At 54.4% G+C, this 22,613-nt stretch overlaps 1 protein-coding gene across 3 annotated transcripts in view; it reads left to right on the plus strand.

Annotated features, from left to right (window-relative positions):
• ARMC9 (armadillo repeat containing 9) overlaps positions 1-11,804 on the plus strand; it is a 152,859-nt gene extending 141,055 nt beyond the window's left edge. The window contains exons 24-25 of one of the 3 annotated variants that reach the window (XM_066345603.1): positions 9,124-9,305; positions 10,459-11,804. In XM_066345603.1, coding sequence (XP_066201700.1) covers positions 9,124-9,305; positions 10,459-10,481 — 205 coding nt within the window. In that variant the 3' untranslated portion in view covers positions 10,482-11,804. Of the gene's footprint in view, positions 1-9,123; positions 9,306-9,770; positions 9,860-10,458 lie in introns of those variants that run through there. The other 2 variants (XM_066345602.1, XM_066345604.1) reach the window with 2 other exon arrangements.
• Positions 11,805-22,613: the final 10,809 nt, after the last annotated feature.

Raw genomic sequence — 22,613 nt, forward strand, 5'->3', positions numbered from 1 at the left:
CAGCCGGGAGGCTGTGCGATGCGGGGTGACCGGAGGGCAGTGTCCGAGCCCAGCCGGGGGGCTGTGCGATGCGGGGTGACCGGAGGGCAGTGTCCGAGCCCAGCCGGGGGGCTGTGCGATGCGGGGTGACCGGAGGGCAGTGTCCGAGCCCAGCCGGGGGGCTGTGCGATGCGGGGTGACCGGAGGGCAGTGTCCAAGCCCAGCCGGGGGGCTGTGCGATGCGGGGTGACTGGAGGGCAGTGTCCGAGCCCAGCGGTTTGCTTTGGAGAAAGTGGGTGGAGGGGAGGAAGGCAGAGAACGAGGTTGATAAAATGGTGTGGCTCATATGTCAGCTTTTTTGTGTGTGTGTGACAGAGACAGAGAGTCAGAGAGAGGGACAGATAGGGACAGACAGACAGGAAGGGAAAGAGATGAGAAGCATCAATTCTTCATTGTGGCACCTTAGTTGTTCATTGATTGCTTTCTCATATGTGCCTTGATGGGGGGGGCTACAGCAGAGCCAGTGACCCCTTGCTCAAGCCAGCAACCTTGGGCTTCAAGCCAGCGACCATGAGGTCATGTCTACGATCCCACGCTCAAGCCAGCAACCCTGCGCTCAAGCTGGTGAGCCCGCGCTCAAGCCAGCGACCTCAGGGTTTCGAACCTGGGTCCTCTGCATCCCAGTCTGATGCTCTATCCACTGTGCCACTGCCTGGTCAGGCTCAGATATCAGCTTTTTAAAAAAGAAACTGAAGCCCCAAGCAGGAAAAAAAAAAGTGTTTTCCTCTATACCCAATAAGCACAGAATGAGCCTTAATGGGTCACTTGGGGTCTTTAGGATCTAGAAAGGGCCTTTATAATGACCTCCCAGGCTCCTCGTCTCAGATCCGAGAAGCCCTCAGGGAGAGGAGCCTCAGAGCCAGCCCGTCTCCCGAGCACCGGGCACCCCAGCTGCCCCCACCACTTCTCCTGGCCACGCAGTGCCCGGCAGGCTGAGTCTTCTAAGACAGAAGCCAACCTGCTGCACTGAAACAATGGGCTCGCGGCCTGCGCAACCCCCGTGGAGTCTGCAGCGCAGGCATCGTGCCGTGGGGACGGGGCCGGCCAGCGTGCCCAGCCAGCATGCCCAGCAAGCGTGCCCAGCCAGCGTGCCCACGTTCCCGTAGACCAGGGAAGAGCCTCCGCACTGTGCCCGCAGTGAGCCCCAGCGTGCCCGGCCAGCGTGCCCACGTTCCCGTAGACCAGGGAAGAACCTCCGCACTGCGCCCGCAGTGAGCCCCAGCGTGCCCGGCCAGCGTGCCCACGTTCCCGTAGACCAGGGAAGAACCTCCGCACTGCGCCCGCAGTGAGCCCCAGCGTGCCCAGCCAGCGTGCCCACGTCCCCGTAGACCAGGGAAGAACCTCCGCACTGCGCCCGCAGTGAGCCCCAGCGTGCCCGGCCAGCGTGCCCACGTCCCCGTAGACCAGGGAAGAACCTCCGCACTGCGCCCGCACTGAGCCCCAGCTTGCCCGGCCAGCATGCCCACGTCCCCGTAGACCAGGGAAGAACCTCCGCACTGCGCCCGCAGTGAGCCCCAGCGTGCCCAGCCAGCGTGCCCGGCCAGCGTGCCCACGTCCCCGTAGACCAGGGAAGAACCTCCGCACTGCGCCCGCAGTGAGCCCCAGCGTGCCCGGCCAGCGTGCCCACGTCCCCGTAGACCAGGGAAGAACCTCCGCACTGCGCCCACAGTGAGCCCCAGCGTGCCCGGCCAGCGTGCCCACGTCCCCGTAGACCAGGGAAGAACCTCCGCACTGCGCCCGCAGTGAGCCCCAGCGTGCCCAGCCAGCGTGCCCACGTCCCCGTAGACCAGGGAAGAACCTCCGCACTACGCCCGCACTGAGCCCCAGCGTGCCCAGCCAGCGTGCCCGGCCAGCGTGCCCACGTCCCCGTAGACCAGGGAAGAACCTCCGCACTGCGCCCGCACTGAGCCCCAGCGTGCCCGGCCAGCGTGCCCACGTCCCCGTAGACCAGGGAAGAACCTCCGCACTGCGCCCGCAGTGAGCCCCAGCGTGCCCACGTTCCCGTAGACCAGGGAAGAACCTCCGCACTGCGCCCGCAGTGAGCCCCAGCGTGCCCACGTTCCCGTAGACCAGGGAAGAACCTCCGCACTGCGCCCGCAGTGAGCCCCAGCGTGCCCACGTTCCCGTAGACCAGGGAAGAACCTCCGCACTGCGCCCGCAGTGAGCCCCAGCGTGCCCACGTTCCCGTAGACCAGGGAAGAACCTCCGCACTGTGCCCGCAGTGAGCCCCAGCGTGCCCACGTTCCCGTAGACCAGGGAAGAACCTCCGCACTGCGCCCGCAGTGAGCCCCTCCGTGAGCAGGCCTCCCCCAGCCATGGTCGTGGCTGCCTCGGCCAGATCAGCGGCTCCTTCCCGGGGCCTTGGGGAGCTGGGTGAGACCGCGGGGGGCCCTGGGCAGCTGAATGAGGCCGCGGGGGGGGCGCAGCATGCCAGGGCCCCCAGCCTGATGCTGCTCTCCCTCACGGGGTGGAGGGCTCGGGGGAAGCAACCTGCTGGCCACTCCTTACTCAGGCCCTACTGCCCGTCCTGCGGGTTCTCACTGATGGAAACCGTGCAGAAGCAGGAATCTGTGCTGAGCTCTAGAAGCCAAGGGAACACCTGGAGCTGCCACTGCCCCCGAGAGTGGGCAGAGGCCTAGCTGACTGGCCCCCTCGATGGAGAAAGTCAGGGGGGGTCAGTGCGGCAGCCGTCCCCTCAGACAGCAGAGCTAGAGGGGTGAGCAGGAAGGGCTTTGGGAGCTGGACCGCAGGGGTCGGTCCTGGACATCCAGGGGGTGGAAGGTGCAGAGACGGCAGGGTGAGCCGGAGCCGGGGGCACTGGGAGGGTGGAAGGTGCAGAGATGGCAGGGTGAGCCGGAGCCGGGGGCACAGGGAGGGTGGAAGGTGCAGAGATGGCAGGGTGAGCCGGAGCCGGGGGCACAGGGAGGGTGGAAGGTGCAGAGATGGCAGGGTGAGCCGGAGCCGGGGGCACAGGGAGGGTGGAAGGTGCAGGGATGGCAGGGTGAACCGGAGCTGGGGGCACAGGGAGGGTGGAAGGTGCAGAGATGGCAGGGTGAGCCGGAGCCGGGGGCACAGGGAGGGTGGAAGGTGCAGGGATGGCAGGGTGAACCGGAGCTGGGGGCACAGGGAGGGTGGAAGGTGCAGAGATGGCAGGGTGAGCCGGAGCCGGGGGCACTGGGAGGGTGGAAGGTGCAGGGATGGCAGAGTGAGCCGGAGCCGGGGGCACAGGGAGGGTGGAAGGTGCAGGGATGGCAGGGTGAGCCGGAGCCGGGGGCACAGGGAGGGTGGAAGGTGCAGGGATGGCAGGGTGAGCCGGAGCCGGGGGCACAGGGAGGGTGGAAGGTGCAGGGATGGCAGGGTGAGCCGGAGCCGGGGGCACAGGGAGGGTGGAAGGTGCAGGGATGGCAGGGTGAGCCGGAGCCGGGGGCACAGGGAGGGTGGAAGGTGCAGAGATGGCAGGGTGAGCCGGAGCTGGGGGCACAGGGAGGGTGGGGGGTCGGGGGGCTGGGCGTCTGGTTTCCTCCAGCCAACACCTGACTGGCTGGGCACCCGGGCCGCCCGCATCCCCCTCCCTGGGCCTCGTCCCCTCTCAGAGCCACTGAGGGCAAGCTCTGGGACTGGCAGTGCCGGAGGCCCCGCTGGGCAGGTTCCGCCAGCTCCCAGCACCCTCCAGAAGTGGGGTGCTCAAACGAGAGGCCTCGGCAGGTGGGCCAGAGCCCAAGCTGGGCGCCTGCTGCTCTGGCTTCCGCCTCCTGGCTGCCTGCAGGGCTAGGCCGGTCCCCTTTCCTTCCTGCACACGCTGAATTCAGTCCTCCCTCCCCAGAAACAACGGCCTTCACAGTAGACAGAGACCCTCTAGATCTCTTTTCGTAGAAAGATCCCCCCTTGTTACACACAGTGGGGTTCCCCAGGTGTTCCTCCAAGCTTCTGTTAGGCACAGTGTCCCTCGGGGTTAAAGCCGTGGGTGCTCTCTCCTTAATGTCAATTACTTAAATTCAACTTCTTACTGAGTGTGTGTGTGGGGGGGGGCTCTGTTTGCAAAACGGAAGGATAGAAAAAGGAAGCATGATCTTGCTGTTCTATCCTCCCTGCCCCACCTCCTCTTCACGGGCTGCTCCAGGCCTCTGCCAAGTGTTCCTTCCTCCTGTCTGACCCCAAAGTCCAGTCACACAGCCGCATTCCTGGGCCACAGAGCCCACTGTGTGGTCACATAGCCCACAACCGGCTTCCACTGTCGTCCCGAACGGGCTACGTGCACGGTGTGTGTCCCTGTGTTCCCTGGCCGGGCCTATAGCAGGCTCTTAATATATTTGTTGAATGAATCAGCAGGAGGAAAAGCAAGATAGTGGCTCTTGTGTGCCTTGGGAGGGGGACATCTGTCTTCCCCGCCCCCCAGCTCCTCTCCCTCTGTTCTCACTGTGATGAGGATGGCCCCCACCCCAGGAGGCAGGCTGGCGGGGGGGTGGGGGGGGCACTGCTCGACTGCTCAGAGCAGCAGGTTTGGGTAATGGGCAAGTTGAAGGATTACACTCATTCCTTAGCCCTGACATTGAGGTGGTTTAAGATGATCACAGGCCCGGCCCACCCCGGCGGCCTCCAGCACAGGTCTGCCATGGAGTGGCCTTCCAGAAAGCCAGAGACTAAAAGGGTCAGGCCCCACCATCCCACTGTCTCCCCCACACTCCCCATGGCCAAGGTTCCCTCCCTCCCCCCAGTATGGTTCTTAGACTCCTTAGCATTGAGTAGCTGGAGAACAATACTTTTAACCAGGCTTTAAATCTACATTCATTTAAAAAAAAAAAAAAAAAAAAAAGCGTTTATCCTATAAAGAGCCAACATGCTCTCCTCAGAAATCTCAGTCCAGGCCAAGACGGTCTGACCTGCACCTTGGAATGTTTCCAGCTGTCACCTCTGGGAAGGTGACGGACCCCACTGCCCAGATGGTCGCCCAGTCTTGCCCAGTGCTCGTCGCGCCCCCCACCCCACCCCCGCTGCCCGCTGAGGCCCAGCTCCACGAGGTGCTGGCACGTGGGTCGGAGCCCAGCTGGACAGGAAAGGCATTTGCCTGGACACTCTCTCCAGGTGGCCCGAGGGATGGCGAGGGATGGCTCCTCAGGTCCAGTCCTGGGCCGGGATCTGAAGCAAACCGTGCCAGAGGTCCTGTCCTGCCACAGGCAGGAAATGACTCTTCTGCGTGTGTTTTGGCTTTTAAAAAAAACAAGGAAGGAAACGATTTTTTACATATATCTACACATAGGCTTTTCCCCCCTCACATTTGTCCCCAAAGGCTATATGGCAGCACAGTGCGTACGCAGTGCATCCAGCCGGGAGAAGCACAAAGGAGGAGGCCTGGGAAGTTAGGCTGGGGCCCCGTGAATTCGTTCATAGGGACGGACGCGTGCTTCGTGGAGGGTTCCCTCCCCAGGTCCCCTGCCCTCTCTGAGTTTTGTGAGAGCCCCAGACAAATACCCACAGTCATGACCGACAGCTGGTCATGAACCCTGATGGGTAGAGTCTGCTCAGGGGACCGCTGGGCACCTTCGTTTGTGCCTTGATGCAGCGGGTGGCCCGGGAGAAGGGAAGGGACACAGGATGCGCTGCCATTGGGATTATGACTCAGCAGCATTCCAAACACAAGCGGAGATTAAGTATCTCCGGGAGCCTTTTATTGCTCTTCCCTTCCACACAATGTTCCTATTGATCAGCGGAGATCATATATGCGGGCTGGGTCTCTTCACAAACAGTTACCTGTCTTTCAGGCCCCTCCTGACTTACTCTTATGTGGAATGTTTCTAGTGCCCAGCACCAGGTGTTCCCACAACGAATTACTTTTTCTGAGTCCATAGGTGACCGCTGTCCTGAACTTCCTTTGCACATACTCTTTCCGCTCTGCCCTCATCTGGCCTCATCTCCTGCCAAACTGTCGCCGTTTCCTGCCCAGAGCTCCTGGCTGCCCATGCTGCTGAGCTCACCGTTCTGGGGAGGTGGGGAGCCCAGAGGCCACTCAAGGCCAGGCTGACCCTTACCAATAGCCACAGCCCATGCTTCACGGGGTCCTTCTCAGAGGGCCCCGACGCCATCACCCCTGCAGAGTTTAAGACAGTGGCCCCATCCTCAGTCAACACTGCCCCTTCTTGCAGCAGTGTTGGGTGGTTTGGTCATGAGGGGGTGGTTCCCTACAGCTCTGCTGAAGGTCACCTTCTCCAGTGCTCGTGGGAGGAGCCAGCCAGAGGGAGCCCCTGTCTGAAGGTGCTGTTTCCTCAGCAACAATATACCCCAGCCAAACAAATGTCATGTTCTAAGGCAAAGAGGAGGCTGGCTTTTAAAGTGTATTAGTCGGGGTTCTCCAGAAAAACAAAACCAATAGTGTGTGTGTGTGTGTGTAGAGAGAGAGAAATGTATTTTAAGAAATTGGCTCACATGATTGTAGCGTCTTGACAAGTCCAAAATTTGCAGAGTGAGCCAGCAAGCTGGAGACTCAGGGAAGAGTTGAAATTCGTGGCCCAAGGCCATCTGACGGCAGAATTCCTTCCTGATCAGAGATCAGTCTTTTTCTGTTTAGGCCTTCAGATGATTAGATGAGGCCCACCTACATTATGGAAAGCAATTTGCTATATTTATAAAGTCCACCTGTTTCAATGTTAATCTCATCCAAAAAAAGTTAAAAACACCTGCACAGAAATGTTCAGCATAACATTTGAACAATTCTCTGGGCCCCGTGGCCCAGCCAAGTTAACACATGAAATCATCCCATATGTAAGGGTTTTGATACACATTACCAACTTGCTCTGCTAAAGGATGAGCCCTTTCCTGGCTGCCCTGCCCTGGGGTTGAGAGAGTGTAGACTCCTGAGCCATGCTGCCCAGATCACCTCCGTGGCCCCCAACCCTGCAACTTGACCTTACTGCCCATCAGCTGCAGGGCCCCATGTGCTGAAGCTGGCCAGCCATCCTGAGTCTGCATAGCTAGCTCCCTGGCCTCCCTGGCCTGTGACCATGTGATGGGACATCCCCAGGTAACTCAGGGCTAACCCTCTGCCGTTACCACTTCCAGGGTCCACCTGAGTACTTACTAGTTTCTCTTCGTTGTTCCTTCTTCTTCTTTTTTTAAAAAATTTTTTATTTATTCATTTTAGAGAGGAGAGGGAGAGACAGACAGAGAGAGAGAGAGGAGAGACAGAGAGAGAGAAGGGGGGGAGGAGCTGGAAGCATCAACTCCCATATGTGCCTTGACCAGGCAAGCCCAGGGTTTTGAACCGGCGACCTCAGCATTTCCAGGTCGACGCTTTATCCACTGCGCCACCACAGGTCAGGCTCGTTGTTCCTTCTTAAAAGGCAGTCAGGCTACCTTTAAAAACAGTCATGACGGTCCTTTTTTATGTTATGTATATTTCAGCACAACTTAAAAATAATTAACTGTGAATCAATGACTCAAATATTGAGATTAAAATAGTAAAATAGGGGAAAGTCATTTGAAACAGATCATCTTGGGTAAGAAAGCATCAGCCGCGCGACTCACCTCGCTGTTCTACGGTCTTTGTCCACTGATCAAACAGCCCCTTTGTGAACATCCCAAGAGCAGGAGTTTGGTCTGGTTGACCGTTGGTCCCCAGTGCCCAACGCAGTTCTTAGCATGCATGTGAATTAGCAATGAATGAAAGAAAAGCAAAATGTGAGGGGAAAGGCATAATGAATTCCATACGGTATGTCAATCAGATGAAATGGTCCACAAGCGTGATAAATAATTACGATGGAGGCTACCCAGACCACCGGAGAGAGAATGGGATGAGGCTTAAAACATGGAGCAATACAGAATAACATGTGAAGTGTGACTGCAACTATAGGAAAACACGCACATGGGGAAAAGGTATAATGTGGACAGTGTCCAGGGAGATAATCTAAGTGATATAAAAGTAAATTTCCTTTCGAAAGAAAAAAATCATCTTACAGTTTAAAACACTGTGATAGGGCTTCATCTCCCCCCACCCTTTCAGCCTGGTGTGAAGGACTTCTTACCCAAACTCGGGCAGTTTTTATGCCAGTCTTTTCCTAAATTTGCATTTATAGACTTGGAGATATTTAAGTTTTATTTGTCTGATTTTTTTTTTTTTTTTTTTTTTACAGAGACAGAGAGAGGGATAGACAGGGACAGACAGACAGGAACGGAGAGATGAGAAGCATCGATCATCAGTTTTTTGTTGCAACACCTTAGTTGTTCATTGATTGCTTTCTCACTAATATGTGCCTTGACTGTGGGGCGACAGCAGACCGAGTGACCTCTTGCTCAAGCCAGTGGCCTTGGGTCCAAGCTGGCGAGCTTTTTGCTCAAGCCAGATGAGCCCGCGCTCAAACTGGCAACCTCGGGGTCTCGGACCTGGGTCTTTCGCATCCCAGTCTGACGTTCTATCCACTGCGCCACCGCCTGGTCAGGCTATTTGTCTGATTATTAAAGTAATATATCCTCAACGTAGAAAGAAAAAGGGGAGGGATTTAGAAATGTAGAAATGAGTCAAACAGAAAATTCTGCAGTTTCCTCCCAAGCCCCATTCTCCAGAGCCGTAACCCCCTTATGGGACATCCACCGTGACCGGTCGGCAGGCACAGCTTTGCCAGTTGTCACAGCTGTCCTATGGGCATTTTACCGGTGAGGAAACCAAGGGTCCAGAAATGTCAGTGGACTGGCTCATGGTCGGTTACCAGTCAGACAGCAGCAGAGCAGGACTGAGAGTCTGGGCCCTTCCCGGGAGCTGGGGGCCTCTGGGTCCTACACTTCCCACAGTCTTCAACGTCATACGCCAGCATGCACACGCACACATGCCCCCGGCCTACTGACGGCCCTGCTACCTGTCGTCTCCTTGTCCTGGCCTGGGGGACCCTCACTAGCCAAGCCCCCTGCTCTCTGCCCTGCACCGACTGTGTGCAGCCCCCAGACCGAGGCCTCTGGGTGCCCTGTTCTACCCATCTCCACCGCGTGCCCGGGGCACTGCCCACCTGGCCTCTGTCTGTGTTCAGAAGACTGGGACTCCTGCCATGTCGAAGCTGTGACTCTAGACCCTGTGACTCTAGATTGCACATTTCGTTCTAGGGACTCTTCACCAGCTGTCACTTGCAAGCCCCAGAGCCCCCGCGGCCCGGAGATCCTGGACCTGAACCCGCCCAAGGCCAAGACGTCCGCCCTGGCCCCTCGGTACTCCTCGTGTGGCCCCCGACAGGCCAGCCGCCCCGGCTCCACGGTGTCCTCCACGTCTTCCACGAGGGGCCTGCAGAGTAAGTCCACCCAGACTGGAGGGCTTCGGGCTTCCCCTCACAGACTGGCTCCTTTCCTGTGGGAAAGGCCCACTTCTCCTTCCTGCAGGACCAGGGCCCCAGGTGGGCTTCCCTGGCCCGAGGGGCCTGTTCTTCATTGACCTCTCCACTTTTGAATTCCTTTTGGCCCCAGGGGCTCATACACAAGCTAGTGAAGTGAGACCCTCCAGGCAGTGCCACTCAGAGATAAGATAGCCCCCACCCCGCCCCGCCCTCTGCCCCCTGCCCCTGCCCCCGATGGAGGGCTTGCTGTGTCGGCTTAGAGACTCGGACCTCCTCTGGGAGGCACCTGCCTGATCAGCCTCCAGCCTCCGTGCAGGCAGGCCAGTGGAGGGGCCGTCAGAGGGACTGAGGGGCCATTCTTGCCCTCCCCAAGGCCCTTTTGCTCACTGTAAAGACCACTTCTCCCTCTCTCTGTCCCCTCAGCCTCGGCCAGTTGACTACCCACCCTCTCCACTCCCCACTGAGCCTGGACCTTTCTGAAGAGCTTTACTAAAAATAAGGGAAAACAAGAGAAGCAGAACAAAAGAATGACACTCAGCATAAAATCAGTCACACTCAGGGCGTGTGCATTTCTGTGACTGAGTTGCCCCCGGCCCTGACTGCACGCTTCCCTTGCTGACATGGCCCCGGGCTCTCTGACCAACTGGGGACCCACTGGGCTGGAAGTGTGGTTCAGGGGCCATGGCTGGGAACCACGCCGCAAAGCCCCAGCCCCACCTCCCACTGCGGGCAGGGCAGGCTGCATCCTCACACGGCCCCAAGGAAGCGCCAGGCCAGCCGACTGGCTAGGAGGGGCAGGCGGGCCCCCAGGGGGGCAGGCAGGCCCTCTAACCTGGGCCGGGAGACCCCGCTAACATGACCATGATAACAGCACCCCGTAGGCGATGGGCCAGCTGGCCACAGCGATAGCACAGCGCAGCCCGGGCGGAGGCGCAGTGCTCAGTGGTCAGTGGACTGTGTCCTGGGGCCTCAACAAGCACGTGCGCCTCCCTGTGCTGGGAGGGATGGGTCTCTGTGTTTGCCCAGCGCCAGCTGGAGGGAGGAGTCGTGTGGGAAAGGGGGCTCTGTGCAGTGACCGCCTGTGCTGGCAGCCGCTCCCTTCTCTTCCCAGGCAGCCAGCCCTGCAGGAAGTGAGGATGCCTCTTCCCCACGTCCCCGTCCCTCTGCAGAGGGACCGGCCAGCTTCCCGTCCTCCGCCAGCCAGCAGCTGCAGGTGCCAGATGTGAAGAGACAGTTGTCTGAGAGCTGCTGGGGGGGGGGGGGGTTGGGCAGCTGTGGAGAGGACGGCCCCCCGCAGGCCCTTGACCCGGCTCCTTTCCGGATCCCAGCTCAGCCGGACGAGGAGGAGGCCTGCGGGGTCCTGTCTTGTCCTCCCCTCGGTCACCCTGCGCACGGCCGCGGGGGCTTCACGGGCGCAGAGCTGGGTGGACAGCAGGAGCCAGGTCGGCGGGCTGTTTGCCTCGATGCTCCTGGAGGTGCCTGGGCCCCCAGAGCCCAGCCGGAACCGCCGGCTCTCCCTCCTCAGACCCACTGCAGGAAACAGCAGGGGTTCAGAGTAACAGAAACTCACTCTCCAGTCATAGCCTGAGCAGCAGACTTGACATTTTCTTTCTCTTTTAAAATCTCGTAAGAGTGCGGTTTGTCCCCGCGTACGGCTCGGACTGTGGCTGATCCGGGGCAGCCCCGCACTCCCGCGCACGTGGCTTGAGGGCTCCGAGGCCCGGCCCGTGGGACAGCCCGCTTCCTGGCCTCCGTGAAGACGGGAACCACAAACAGCGCCACTGGCAAAATGACAGGTTCCCGCTGGAGGAGGCCTGCGGGTGCTTCTTGCCAAGGGTGCCATCGGGGCCCAAGTCTTAGGACAGAGGGAGGAAATTCACCCACAGAGCCAGCAAGACCCGGGTACCCAAAATGGTGCCCAAGGTAACATGAGGATCTGACCTCTTCTAAAATAGAAATATTGAAATAAATCAATCAGTGTTTAGATGGTACTTTTGTGTGTGTGCACGTGTGCGTGTGTGTGCGCACATGTGTGTGTGCACGTGTGTGTGCATGTGTGTGTGTGAATACAATCACATGTTTTCCCTCAGGCACTCCATCTGCCCTGGCCAGCCCCTTTTGTGGAGACATTGTTGTCCCATTGGATGTAAGTAAAGGATAAGCATTGCATTTTTCAGCGGCCTTCTGACTCCTCAGGAGAGCACGCAAGAGGCCGGGTGACCCATGAGATGACCATAAATTCGTCACGGGCCAGGACCCTGGGTTAATCTTGTGAGTTCTTGGCAGTGGTACAGGCTGGGCATGATGGAACTTCATGGTTGTGTGACTGGCCCCGTGGGCACCTCCTGGTTCTCTGGAAATGCACAAACCTCTGTCTCCAGACAGAAGCCGTGGAGAATGCTTCTCGCCTTCCTGGGGACATCAGCATCTCTGGGTCCCTGACCCGACCTGAGGAGGTTGAAAGAGCAAGCACAGGTGCTGGTCTCCGTGCCGTTGATGTGGGCACACAGGAAAGCTGAGCCCACTTCAGGTGAACAGCTGGGAAGGCAGAGGAACGTAATGGAAAAGCTCTTTCCCGCGCTCCCCAGCAAGTCCACCCCCTCCGGATTCCTCAGATGCCACTGACTGGCACGGCCTTCCCCTGCCTTGGCGTGGGAGCGGCAGGCTCCAGAACTCCGGAGGGAGCGAGTTCCGCCCAGTGCCTCCCTGGCGTGAGGGCTGTTCCCCCCCGCCAGCCTTCGGATGAGCTCAAGTCTGATTTGTCCATGTCTGGCCATTTCGGGTAAAGAACAGACTGTCTTTTAGAGATGGGGAGTATCCTTCTCAAGGTCAGACTACCTGGAGATCAGCAGGTGTGGCCTGGGCGTTTCTCCTGGGAAAGCAAACAGTGCCCAGGCCTCCGACCACACCTGGCGTGTCCTTGCTGCTTGCGGACACACGGTTCTACAGCCCCAGCTGAGGGGCTGGAAGGAGACTGAGCATTCCAGCTCTCTGCTGGCCTCCCTGAGTTCACTGGGGTTGATGTGAACAAGACCTAAGGGCAAGGGGTGCATGCGAGCAAAGGCAGGTTTCCCCGCTATTCAAAAATAGAGTTTTCTGTGAAACCTTTCATAAGCCATAGCGAAGAAACAATTACCATTAATTACAGGGAAATAATTACCATTAATTATACAACGTCCTTACTTGGTTCACTTAATTGCATCCAGGTTTACGTGAGGCGTAACACCCTTACGTTCTCATCAGCGTCCTCTGGTACCTTTAGGAGCACGTCTTGCGAACGGAAGCGCAGCTCAAATCGAGGGGAGGCACTGACGCTCACAGGCCCGGTTTGAAGCCGCGGCGGCTGGATGCTGAGATGCTGAGTGTGGTTCCCCGGGACGGAGCCTGGTGGGGCCTCCCTGCTGCTCTGGAGCCCTGCCTCCCACGGGCTCCCTGCCAGACACACGGAACACTATTTTCCCTGCTCGCCCCTTTTCCCTCATGGTGGAAACCCTTTCCAGATCTCTTTCGAATAGTAAAAACAAGTAACGGTATAGGGCTTCCGTAAAACCGGACTTTGGAAAAGCGAGGGTCACCTGTGCACGAATAAACCAAAAGGCCTCACAGGTCATCTGGAGGTGTATCCTCCGGCTCCCAGGGTCAACCTGTGAGAACTGGCGGGGAAGCCACAGAGACGGTTCCGGGGGGCTTTTGAAAAATAGCGGGCCCTCAGGAAGACTGGCTCCTCTGCCCCTGGGAACTGGTGCTGGCTCTCTGGTTACCTAGGCCCCTGATTTCTCCTGAGTAGGCCTTAATCGCATTTGCTCCATTCACAGCAAGTGTTTCAGTGTCTGGAAACAGCTCAGAGTATGACCCTACGTGGGAACATAACAGTCAGGTAGAGGTTTGAGATACGGTCAGATACCAGGAGTCACTCAGTAAGTTGGGAAGGATTTGGCCCCCATCAAAAGAGCTAAATAAAAAACAAATGCACAAATATATAAGAATGATACCCAAAAAAGTCCATGACAAAATATTAAACTTTTTAATAAAAACAAGATCTGAGCCCAGCCCAGATTCCAATGAAACTTTTATTACAAAAACAGGCAGCCAGCCAGTCCACGGGGCAGAGTTTAGTGATTTGATTTTTTTTTTTTAATATTGCATTAAAATATTATTTGTCTTGACTACTGAGTTTGGGGGCACGCCCTTTCATTTTGTATGCAAAGTGGATGCTCCCCAAGCCTCCTCCTGTCCCCACCTGGGTTCTGGGGGCTCCTCCTGGCCCCTCCAGTGTGCTGATAACCTGGGGGCTGGGCCTGCCCATCTTTATTAACCCCTCCAGACCCTGTCAGTGGGAAGTTGTGCTAAGAAGCGATTCCACCTGACCAGGTAGTGGTACAGTGCATAGAGTGTCGGACTGGGATGTGGAGGACACAGGTTCAAAACCCCAAGATCACTGGCTTAAGCATGGGCTTATCTGGCATGAGTGCAGGGTTGCTGGCTTGAGCGTGGGATCACAGACATGACCCCACGGTTGCTGGCTTGAGCCCAAACATCGCTGGCTTGAAGCCCGAGGTCGCTGGCTTGAACAAGGAGTTACTTGGTCTGCTGTAGCCCCAGGGTCAAGACATATAAGAGAGAGCAATCAATGGACAACTAAGGTGCTGCAATGAAGAATTAATGTTTCTCATCTCCCTGTCTGTTTCTCTCTGTCTCTCTTGCTAATTAAAAAAAAAAAAAAAAAAAAAAAGGAAGAAGCGATTCCGTTAGCTTTTGAACGTAAACTACCCCCAAAACTTAGCAGCTAAAAGCAACCACTGACTATATAGTTTTATAATTATGTGGCTCAGCAACGGCAGCTGGGCTCGGACGGGCAGTGCTGCTGGGCTTGGGTGAACCCGGCGTGTCTCTGTGGTGAGTGGGCAGTCGAGGGCCTCAGCTGTGCCTGGCAGTGGCCACTGGCCGGGTCCTGGGTTCTGCGTGAGGCCTCCCAGCCTCCAGCTGGCTAGTTTGGGCTCGTCCACATGGCGGCCTCAGTTCCATCTGCAGGAGGACAGGTCAGGCCTGAGTGCTGCACAAGTGTCCACTCTCGTCGCATTTACTGCTCTCCCACTGGCCAAAGCAGGTCACGTGGGCGAGGCCACGTCCCTACGGAAGGATGAGGATCCAGGGGAACAGAACACGACCTGGGCATGACCTACCGTGGAAGGTGGTCAGGACTCGCCTCCCTTCTCAGGCCCGGACCTCTCAGGGTTGCTTACCCCACTGGGGCGTAACCTCCCCGCCTCAATTCCATCCAGCAAATGTCCCGTGGGGCTGCTCTGCGCTGGGACGGGAAGTGGTATGGTTTAGTTAAATCAGTATTTGTTACGCGGATCCCTGGGCGGGCGCCCGCAGAGGACAGTGGGATGGAGAGGGTGGTTACTCACAGATCCTGGAGGAGGTACACGGCTCGCCGCACAGGGAGGTGGAGGCAGCAGGACCTGGGCACACACCCTGGGTGGGGTCTGCGGGGGGTGTTTCTAGGGGTTCCTGGACTAAAGGCTGGATTGGTCAGTTTAAACCAAAAAACGGGGGTTTGGTAGCTCCACGGTGATCTTACCTAAGGGGCGCCCAAGGGGAAAGTACCGGGAGGTGGGGGATGTGATACTGAGGCCCCAGGGAAGTCATGCCAGGAAATGACACTTAGTCTAGCTCCAGGGCTGTTATCTAGTGCAAGCACTGCAGGAGGGCCAGCCACACGAAGTGGATGTCACCGCGGCAGCGTCAGAAGCACCTCTCGCGGCTAACACCAGCCAGAGTCATGTCCTCCCGGTGACAGGAGTGCTCGGGGGCTCCAGGGGGCAGGGACACAGCCCCTGGCGTGCGTGTTGTACTGTCCCTGCACTGTCGCTTTCTGGACAGGGTCCCGGTTTCTGAGACCCTGCCCTGTGCCAGGGAAGCAAGACTGGCAGCCAGGCGATGGCTGGGGGGGGAGATGGAGGGGCTGGGCTGGGCTGGACCAGGAAGGAAGGCCCTGCAGGTCTCTGGACGGGGCGGGGGGGGGGGGTGCTTGGCCCCCAGGAGACATGGGGTTGGGTTGCTTTTGGCCCCAGCTCCTTCCTCTATCTACTTGGCTGACGCGTACCTTGGCCCCTGCCTGCCCTCCCCCACACACCCATTCCTCTTTGGGCTTCGGCTGCGATGCCAGCTCCCGGGAGTCCTTTCCTGCCCACTTCCTGTCACCACTCAGGCACACTGTGTGTGGGGGGTTGCTGGTGAACTCTGTAAGGGCAGGAAGGGCCTAGACTGCTCCCCACAGTGTCCTGTCCAGGTGGACACATGCCCAGACCTGAATATGCAGGAGTCACCTGGGCAGGGCCGGGGGCCTGGAATCTGCATTTCCACTGAGTGGCCCACCACACCCTGAGCACCAGGGCTTCGGAGCTCAATTCAGGACGCCGTCCTGAGCCCCCCACACGCTGGAGGGACTCCTGGCTGTGCCTTCCCTGCAGCCCACAGACTCCCTCCGGGGGCCTGTGGCACAGCCTTCGTCTTCTTCTTTTTTTTTTTTTTTAATTTTTATTTATTCATTCATTTTAGAGAAGAGAAAGTGAGAGTGAGAGAGAGAAAGGAGGAGGAGCAAGAAGCATCAACTCCCATATATGCCTTGACCAGGCAAGCTCAGGGTTTTGAACTGGTGACCTCAGCGTTCCAGGTCAATGCTTTATCCACTGCGCCACCACAGGTCAGGCCGTCTTCTTCTTTTTAATGATTGAGGCTCCATTGACGTACAGTTCACTCCATGTGTCTGAAGTGCACGCTGTGGTCAAATCTATGTGTAAACCACCCAAGAAACCATCACCACCGACCACCACGCGAACAGACCCAGCGCCTGAAAGTTCCTCACGCCCTGCCGTAGACTCTCCTTCCACCTCTCCCCCATCTCTGAGCCTGTTTTGCCGCCACTACAGGCTGTTTGCACTTTCCAGACTTACACAGACGTACGATAGAATCACGCTGTGGCGTTCTCCTTTGTCCGGCTTCTTTGGCTCAGCGTAATTATCTTCAGATTCATTCCCCCCGTGGCGTGTATCAGCAATTTAATCCTTTTCACTACTGAGTAGTATTCCATTGTGTAGATATACCACATTGGTACGTTTGGCTACTACAAATAAAGCTTCTGTGAACGTTCACGTACAAGTCTTTTGTGTGGAGACGCATTTTGTTTTCCTTCGGTACCATACTCCCCCATGTATAAGATGCACCTTTTTCCGAAAACTTTGGGGTCTAAAAACTGGGTGTGTCTTATACAGTGGTTGTAGGTTTTTTACTTGCATTTCCCGCTTTTTCGTGCTTGTTTTTGTGCTCATTGTTGAAGACCGTGATTCATCATCAGAACAGACGAGGACAAGCTAATGGATGGGAGTTTTGACAGTGATGAGGAGTTGTATGAATTTTGTGATGAATAAAACTTGAGTTCAATAACTTCAGGTAATACTTTTTTTTTTTCAAATTTCAAGCCCCAAAATTAAGGTGCGCTTTATACACAAGATTGTCTTATACATGGGGAATACGGTAAATATTTAGGAATGAAATGGATGGGTCCCTGTGGTAAGGATATGTTTAACTTATTAACTGCCCAACTGGTTTTCAGAGTTGTACCGATTTACATTCCCACCAACCGAGTCTGAGAGTTCCAGGGTCTCCAAACCCTCGGGCGACACTTGATATGGTCAACCTTGTTGTTAGGGCATTCTAGCACGTGCCTCGTGGTCCTGCATTGCGGTTTCCTCCACACTCCCCTAATGACCAGTGATGTGGAGCCTTCTTTTCATCTGATTATTTGCCATCTGTGTATCTTCTTGGTGAGGCATCCGTTCAAATCATTGGCTCATTTTTTTCACTGGGTTGTTTGTTTTCAAATTATTTGATTCAAGAGTTCTTTACATCGTCTAGACACAAGTCTTATCAGATGTGTGCTTTGTACATAGTTTCTCCCAGTCTATACGGCTTATCTTTTCATTCTTTTCCAAATGTCTTTCAAGGAGCAGAAACTCTTGAGCTTGAGGAGTTTTATGAAGCATGCTTTTGGTGTTGTATCTAAAAAATGTGCGTTTCCATACCAGCCCCCGGTACTTGGCCTGTGTGCCCTCACTGTTCAACCCATGCTTGTGAAAGGCAGAGCCCGGGGGGGGGGGGGGGAGTCTGCAGACTGAGAGGGGCTTTGGCCCTAGATGTGCAGGACCAGAGACTCTGAGAAACATGACTCAGGGGGCCGCTCAAGGTCCCACTGGAGGACAAAGGCGGATGGCCCTGAGGTGACACGGAAGGGAGGGAGGAAGAGCACGAAGCAGCTGCAGGGGACAACCTGGGCAGGAAGGGGGCCATCTGCAGACATTCTGTGAAAAGTGGCATCTCTCTTCCCTTTCTTCCTTCTTTCTTTCCTTTCCTCTCTTCCAGCCCTCTCTCTTCCTTTCCTCCCTCCTTCTCTCCCCCCCTCCCTCCTTCCCTCCCTCCCTCCCTTCCTTCCTTCTGCTTCTGCTTTATTTGTTTCTCACTTGTTTGGGCACTAGCCTTTCTCCTTCTGTGAACTACGTTAGTTTTCTTCGCATCATTTGTGTCCTGGGGCATTTCTTCTTTTTTTTTTTCTAGCCTTTCCTATCCTTTGGCTGCAAATCTTCCTCTGAATCGTGATTTTCTGTCTTTTTATTTTTAGCTTTATTGAGGTATAATTGACAATATAACATGGTAAAACATAGAAAGTGTGACTCGTGGTGATTTGATATACCTACACAGTGTGAAAGAATTTCCCCCGTCTGGGTGAGGAACACATCACCTCACATATCCACCCCTTTGTGCATGTAGGAGAGCATTTGGGTTTTACTCCCTCGGCCAAGTTTAGTTGTAAAATGCAGTGTCATCGAGCACAGTCACCATGCTTTATATCAGGTCCTCACACCTTACCTTCTCCACCTTCCAGCTGCAGTTTCACCACATTTTCCCTGTCTCCTCATGCCAGCTCCTGGCAACTACTTCTCTACTATGTGTCTGAGTCTTTTTTTTTTTTTAGATTCTACATATGGCGATACCCTGCAGTCGTCATCTTTCTGTCTGATTTATCTCACTTAGCAGTGCCTGCAAGGTCCGTCCATGTTGTTACAGATGGTAGAATGTCCTTCTTTCTCATGGCTGAATAATATTCCATTGTGTGTGTGTGTGTGTGTGTGTGTGTGTATCTCACATCTTTATCCATTCAACTGTCGATGGACACTTTGGCTGTTCCCTGTCTTGGCTATTGTGAATAATGTTACAATGAACCAGGAAGTGCAGATAGCTTTTCAATACTTATTTTCATTTTATTCAAATAAATACTACCCAGAAATGTGACTGCTGAATTATATGGTAGTTCTAGTTTTAGTATTTTTTTGAACCCTCCATGCTGTTTCCCATAGTGGCCGCACCAATTCATATTCCCACCAACAGTGTGTGAGAGCTCCCTTTCCTACACATCCTCGCCAACACTTGTTGTCTGTGGGCTTTTTGGATAATAACCATTCTAACAGGTATGAGGGGCTATCTTACTGTGGTTTTGATTTGCATTTCCCTGATGATTCGTGATGTTGAGCACCTTTTCATGTATCTGTGGGCCATTGTGTGTCTTCTTTGGGAAAATATCTTTTCAGGTCCTCTGCCTATTTTTCAATCAAATTGTTTGGTTGTTTTTTGTTTGTTTGCTTGCTTGCTTGTTTGTTTTTTGCTATTGAATTGTATGAGTTATATATATATATATATTTTGGTTAATAACCCCTTATAAGATATGTGGGTTGCAAATATTTTCTCCCATTCGGTAAGTTGCCCTTTCTCTTTGATGATGGGTTCCTTTGCTGTGCAGAAGCTTTTTAGTTTGAGGCAATTCCACTTATTTGATTTTGCTTTTGTTGTATTTCCTTTGGTGTCAAATCCAAAAAAAGTCCAAAAAATTGCCAAGATCAATGTCAAGGAAGTTACCCTCTATGTTTTTTTCTGGAAGTTTTATAGGTTCAGATCATAATCCATTCAAGTTTTTAATTCATTTTCATTTAATTTTCAGTGTGATATAAATGTTATTCTTTTGCATGTGGTTGTCCAGTTTTCCCAACACCATTTATTAAAGAGACTCTTCTTTCCCCATTATATGTTGTGACTCTTCTGTGATAAATCAATTAAATATATATATCCAATTGAATATATATATATGTAATTGAATTATATTACAATTGATTGAACATATATGTGGGTTTATTTCTGGGCTTCCTATTCTGTCCCATTGACCTATGTGTCTGTTCCTGTGCCGGTACCATACAGCTATTGTTACTATAATTTTGTAATATGGTTTGAATCAGGAAATTTAATGCCTCTAGATTTGTTGCTCTTTCTCAACACTGGTTAGTTGGGGTGTATTGTCCCATATAAGCTTTAGGATTTTTTTTTCTGTGAAAAAATGTCATTGGAATTTTGATAGAGCCCTTGAAGGGACAGCTGGCTAAGAACTATTTCTTTTTTGTGTCTGTGTGAGAGAGAGGGATGGGTAGGGACAGACAGGAAGGGAGAGAGAGGAGAAGCATCAACTCATAGTTGCATCCCCTTAGTTATTTATTGATTGCTTCTCACATGTGCCTTGACTGGGGGCTCCAGCAGAGTCAGTGACCCCTTGCTCAAGCCAGCAACCTTGGGCTTCAAGCCAGCGATCTTTGGGCTCAAGCCAGTGACCTTAGGGTTTCAAACCTGGGTCCTCAGGGTCCCAGGCTGATGCTCTACCCACTGCGCTGCCACCTGGTCAAGCTAAGAACTATTTCTTTGTTTTCTATGGTTTGGTGAGTCTCTTTCAAAGGTAGGTGTTTGGGGCCCCATTCCCCAGGGGGAAGGCTTAAAAGTTGAGTCCAAACTCTTCACCCCTCAGGTAGAAGCTAGTATTTCTGAGTCCCCTCACAGCTGCATGTGCTGGGGTGGGTTTATAGTAAGGTTGTGTCTCAGCCTTTCCTACCCTTTTCGATGTACGTGTTGTAGCTATTGTGGTCTGTCTGTGGGAGGAGATGAGTCCAGGGGCCCCTTTGTCGCCATCTTGGACTGGAACCTGTCTGTCTTTTGACCCTGCCAAACTTCACAAGCTTTGATCAAACTGCCACGAGACATTCTCAGACAAGTCTCTTCTCCCTGACTCCCAGGCACTGGCTCTCCCCTAGTAACCTCAGCCTTGCTTGAGGGAAGGGAGGGATCCAGCTCGGTCAGGAGGGGGCAGAGCTGGGCCGCCTGAGCCCTGTGCTGTCTCCCAGCCTGTTTGGTGGTGACTACCCCACTTTCTGGGTGCTCCGTCTTCTACCAGCCCATGAGAGCAGGCTGTCTGAGAAACAGTGAAGGAGTCATAAAAATAATAGCATCAGCCCTGGCTGGGTTGCTCAGTGGATAGAGCATCATCTCAGCACACTGAGGTCGCAGGTTCAATCCCCAGTCAGGGCATGTATGAGAAGCAATCAATGAGTACACAACTAAGTAGAACAACTAAGTAGAACAGTGAGTTTCACTTCTCTCTATTTCTCTCTCAAATGAATGGAAAAATTAAAATAAAAATAATAATGGCATCAGTCAGGAATCTTGAATCATGGATGACAAAAACTACCAACAAAAATTATAAGTGCTTTTAACCAAATCAAGGAAGGTAAGGTGGCACCAGTTCTTAGGACCTGTATTATCTTCCTAATGCGTCTGTAACAAGTCACCACAAACTTAGTGGCTTGAGACGACTCGGATTTATTCGCTCACACTTCTGTATGTTCAAAGTCCGGGTGGGCTCGGCTAATTTCTCTGCTCAGAATTTTTTTTTTTTAATAGAGGCATAGATAGGGACAGACAAAGAGGAACAGAGAGAGATGAGAAGCATCAATCATTAGTTTCTCGTTGTGCGTTGCAACTTCTTAGTTGTTCATTGATTGCTTTCTCATATGTGCCTTGACCATGGGCCTTCAGCAGACCAAGTAACCCCTTGCTGGAGCCAGCGACCTTGGATCCAAGCCGGTGAGCTTTTTGCTCAAACCAAATGAGCCCGCGCTCAAGCTGGCGACCTTGGGGTCTCGAACCTGGGTCCTCTGCAACCCAGTTCGACGTTCTATCTACTGCGCCACCGCCTGGTCAGGCCTCTGCTCAGAATTTTACAAGGTTCGGTGTCAAGGTGTTGGCCAGCTACGTTCTTATGGGGAGGTTCTGGAAGCATCTGCATCTAAGCTCATTCCAACTGTGCGCAGAATCCAGTTCCTTGTAGTTGCAAGACGGAGGTCCCCATGTCCTTACTGGCTGTCAACTAGATGTTGTCCTTAGCTCCCAGAGGCCTCCCTCTGGTCTCTGGGCCACAAGCAGGGCTCCGTGTTTCAGAACCAGTAAAGGCATGTCAAATCCCTCTCTTGCCGGGAATCTCTGACTTTTCCTTTTGCTGCATCTAGGCCACCTCCAGCCAGACGGGTCCTCTGCTTTCAAGGGCTCTTGTGATTAAATTGGGCCCACCGGGACAATCAGGATAACTACTCCATTTTAAAGTCTGTTACCTTAATTACATCTGCATCCCCTTTTGAGCACAACCTAATAGTCACAAGTGCCGGGGCTGAGGGCACGGACATCTTTGCAGAAGGGACACTGTATTTCCACCTCAGGGCCTCCAGAAACAGGCCCTGCCCTTGTCAGATGCCAGTTTCTGTTTCGCTCTGAGTGTTTTGGTCTCTTCCACTGCAGCGAGGGCAACCACGGGGTGCACGTGGTACCACATTGCCCCAGTATGTTCAGAGTCATAGGCTCAAGAGCCCTGTGATCAGAGAGCAAACCAGTGACCCTCTGCCAGTTCCTTCTTAAAACTCCGCAGGGCAGAACCCTGATGAGTCATAGGCTCACCCCTGGGACCGGGCACACTGCCAGGGGTGGGAGGGGACATAAGGGATGGTGCCACACCCACCCTGAAACTAGAAGGGAGAGGTGCTGGGTACAAAACCCAGAACTGACTTTGTGACCGTCGTCACAGAGTGCCTACCCGTGGACCCCTGTCCGGGGCACCTGGCTCAGTTGGACTGCCACGCGGTCCATCATGTTGTTAACTCTTCCTTACAAAGACCAGGTCTCAGCTCTACCACTCAGCAGCAGCTGACCTTACCCTGACCTCCGTCATCTCCTCCAGAAAATGGGAATAATAAATAACAACTCGTGCTTGACTGGGCTGCTCAGGGCCACTGGGGAAGCGGACGGGAGGGTATGTGAGGAGAAAAGTCTTTGTGGGACTTGGAG

The sequence above is a fragment of the Saccopteryx leptura genome, chromosome 7 (assembly GCF_036850995.1).
Source record: "Saccopteryx leptura isolate mSacLep1 chromosome 7, mSacLep1_pri_phased_curated, whole genome shotgun sequence".
Lineage (NCBI taxonomy): Eukaryota > Metazoa > Chordata > Mammalia > Chiroptera > Emballonuridae > Saccopteryx > Saccopteryx leptura.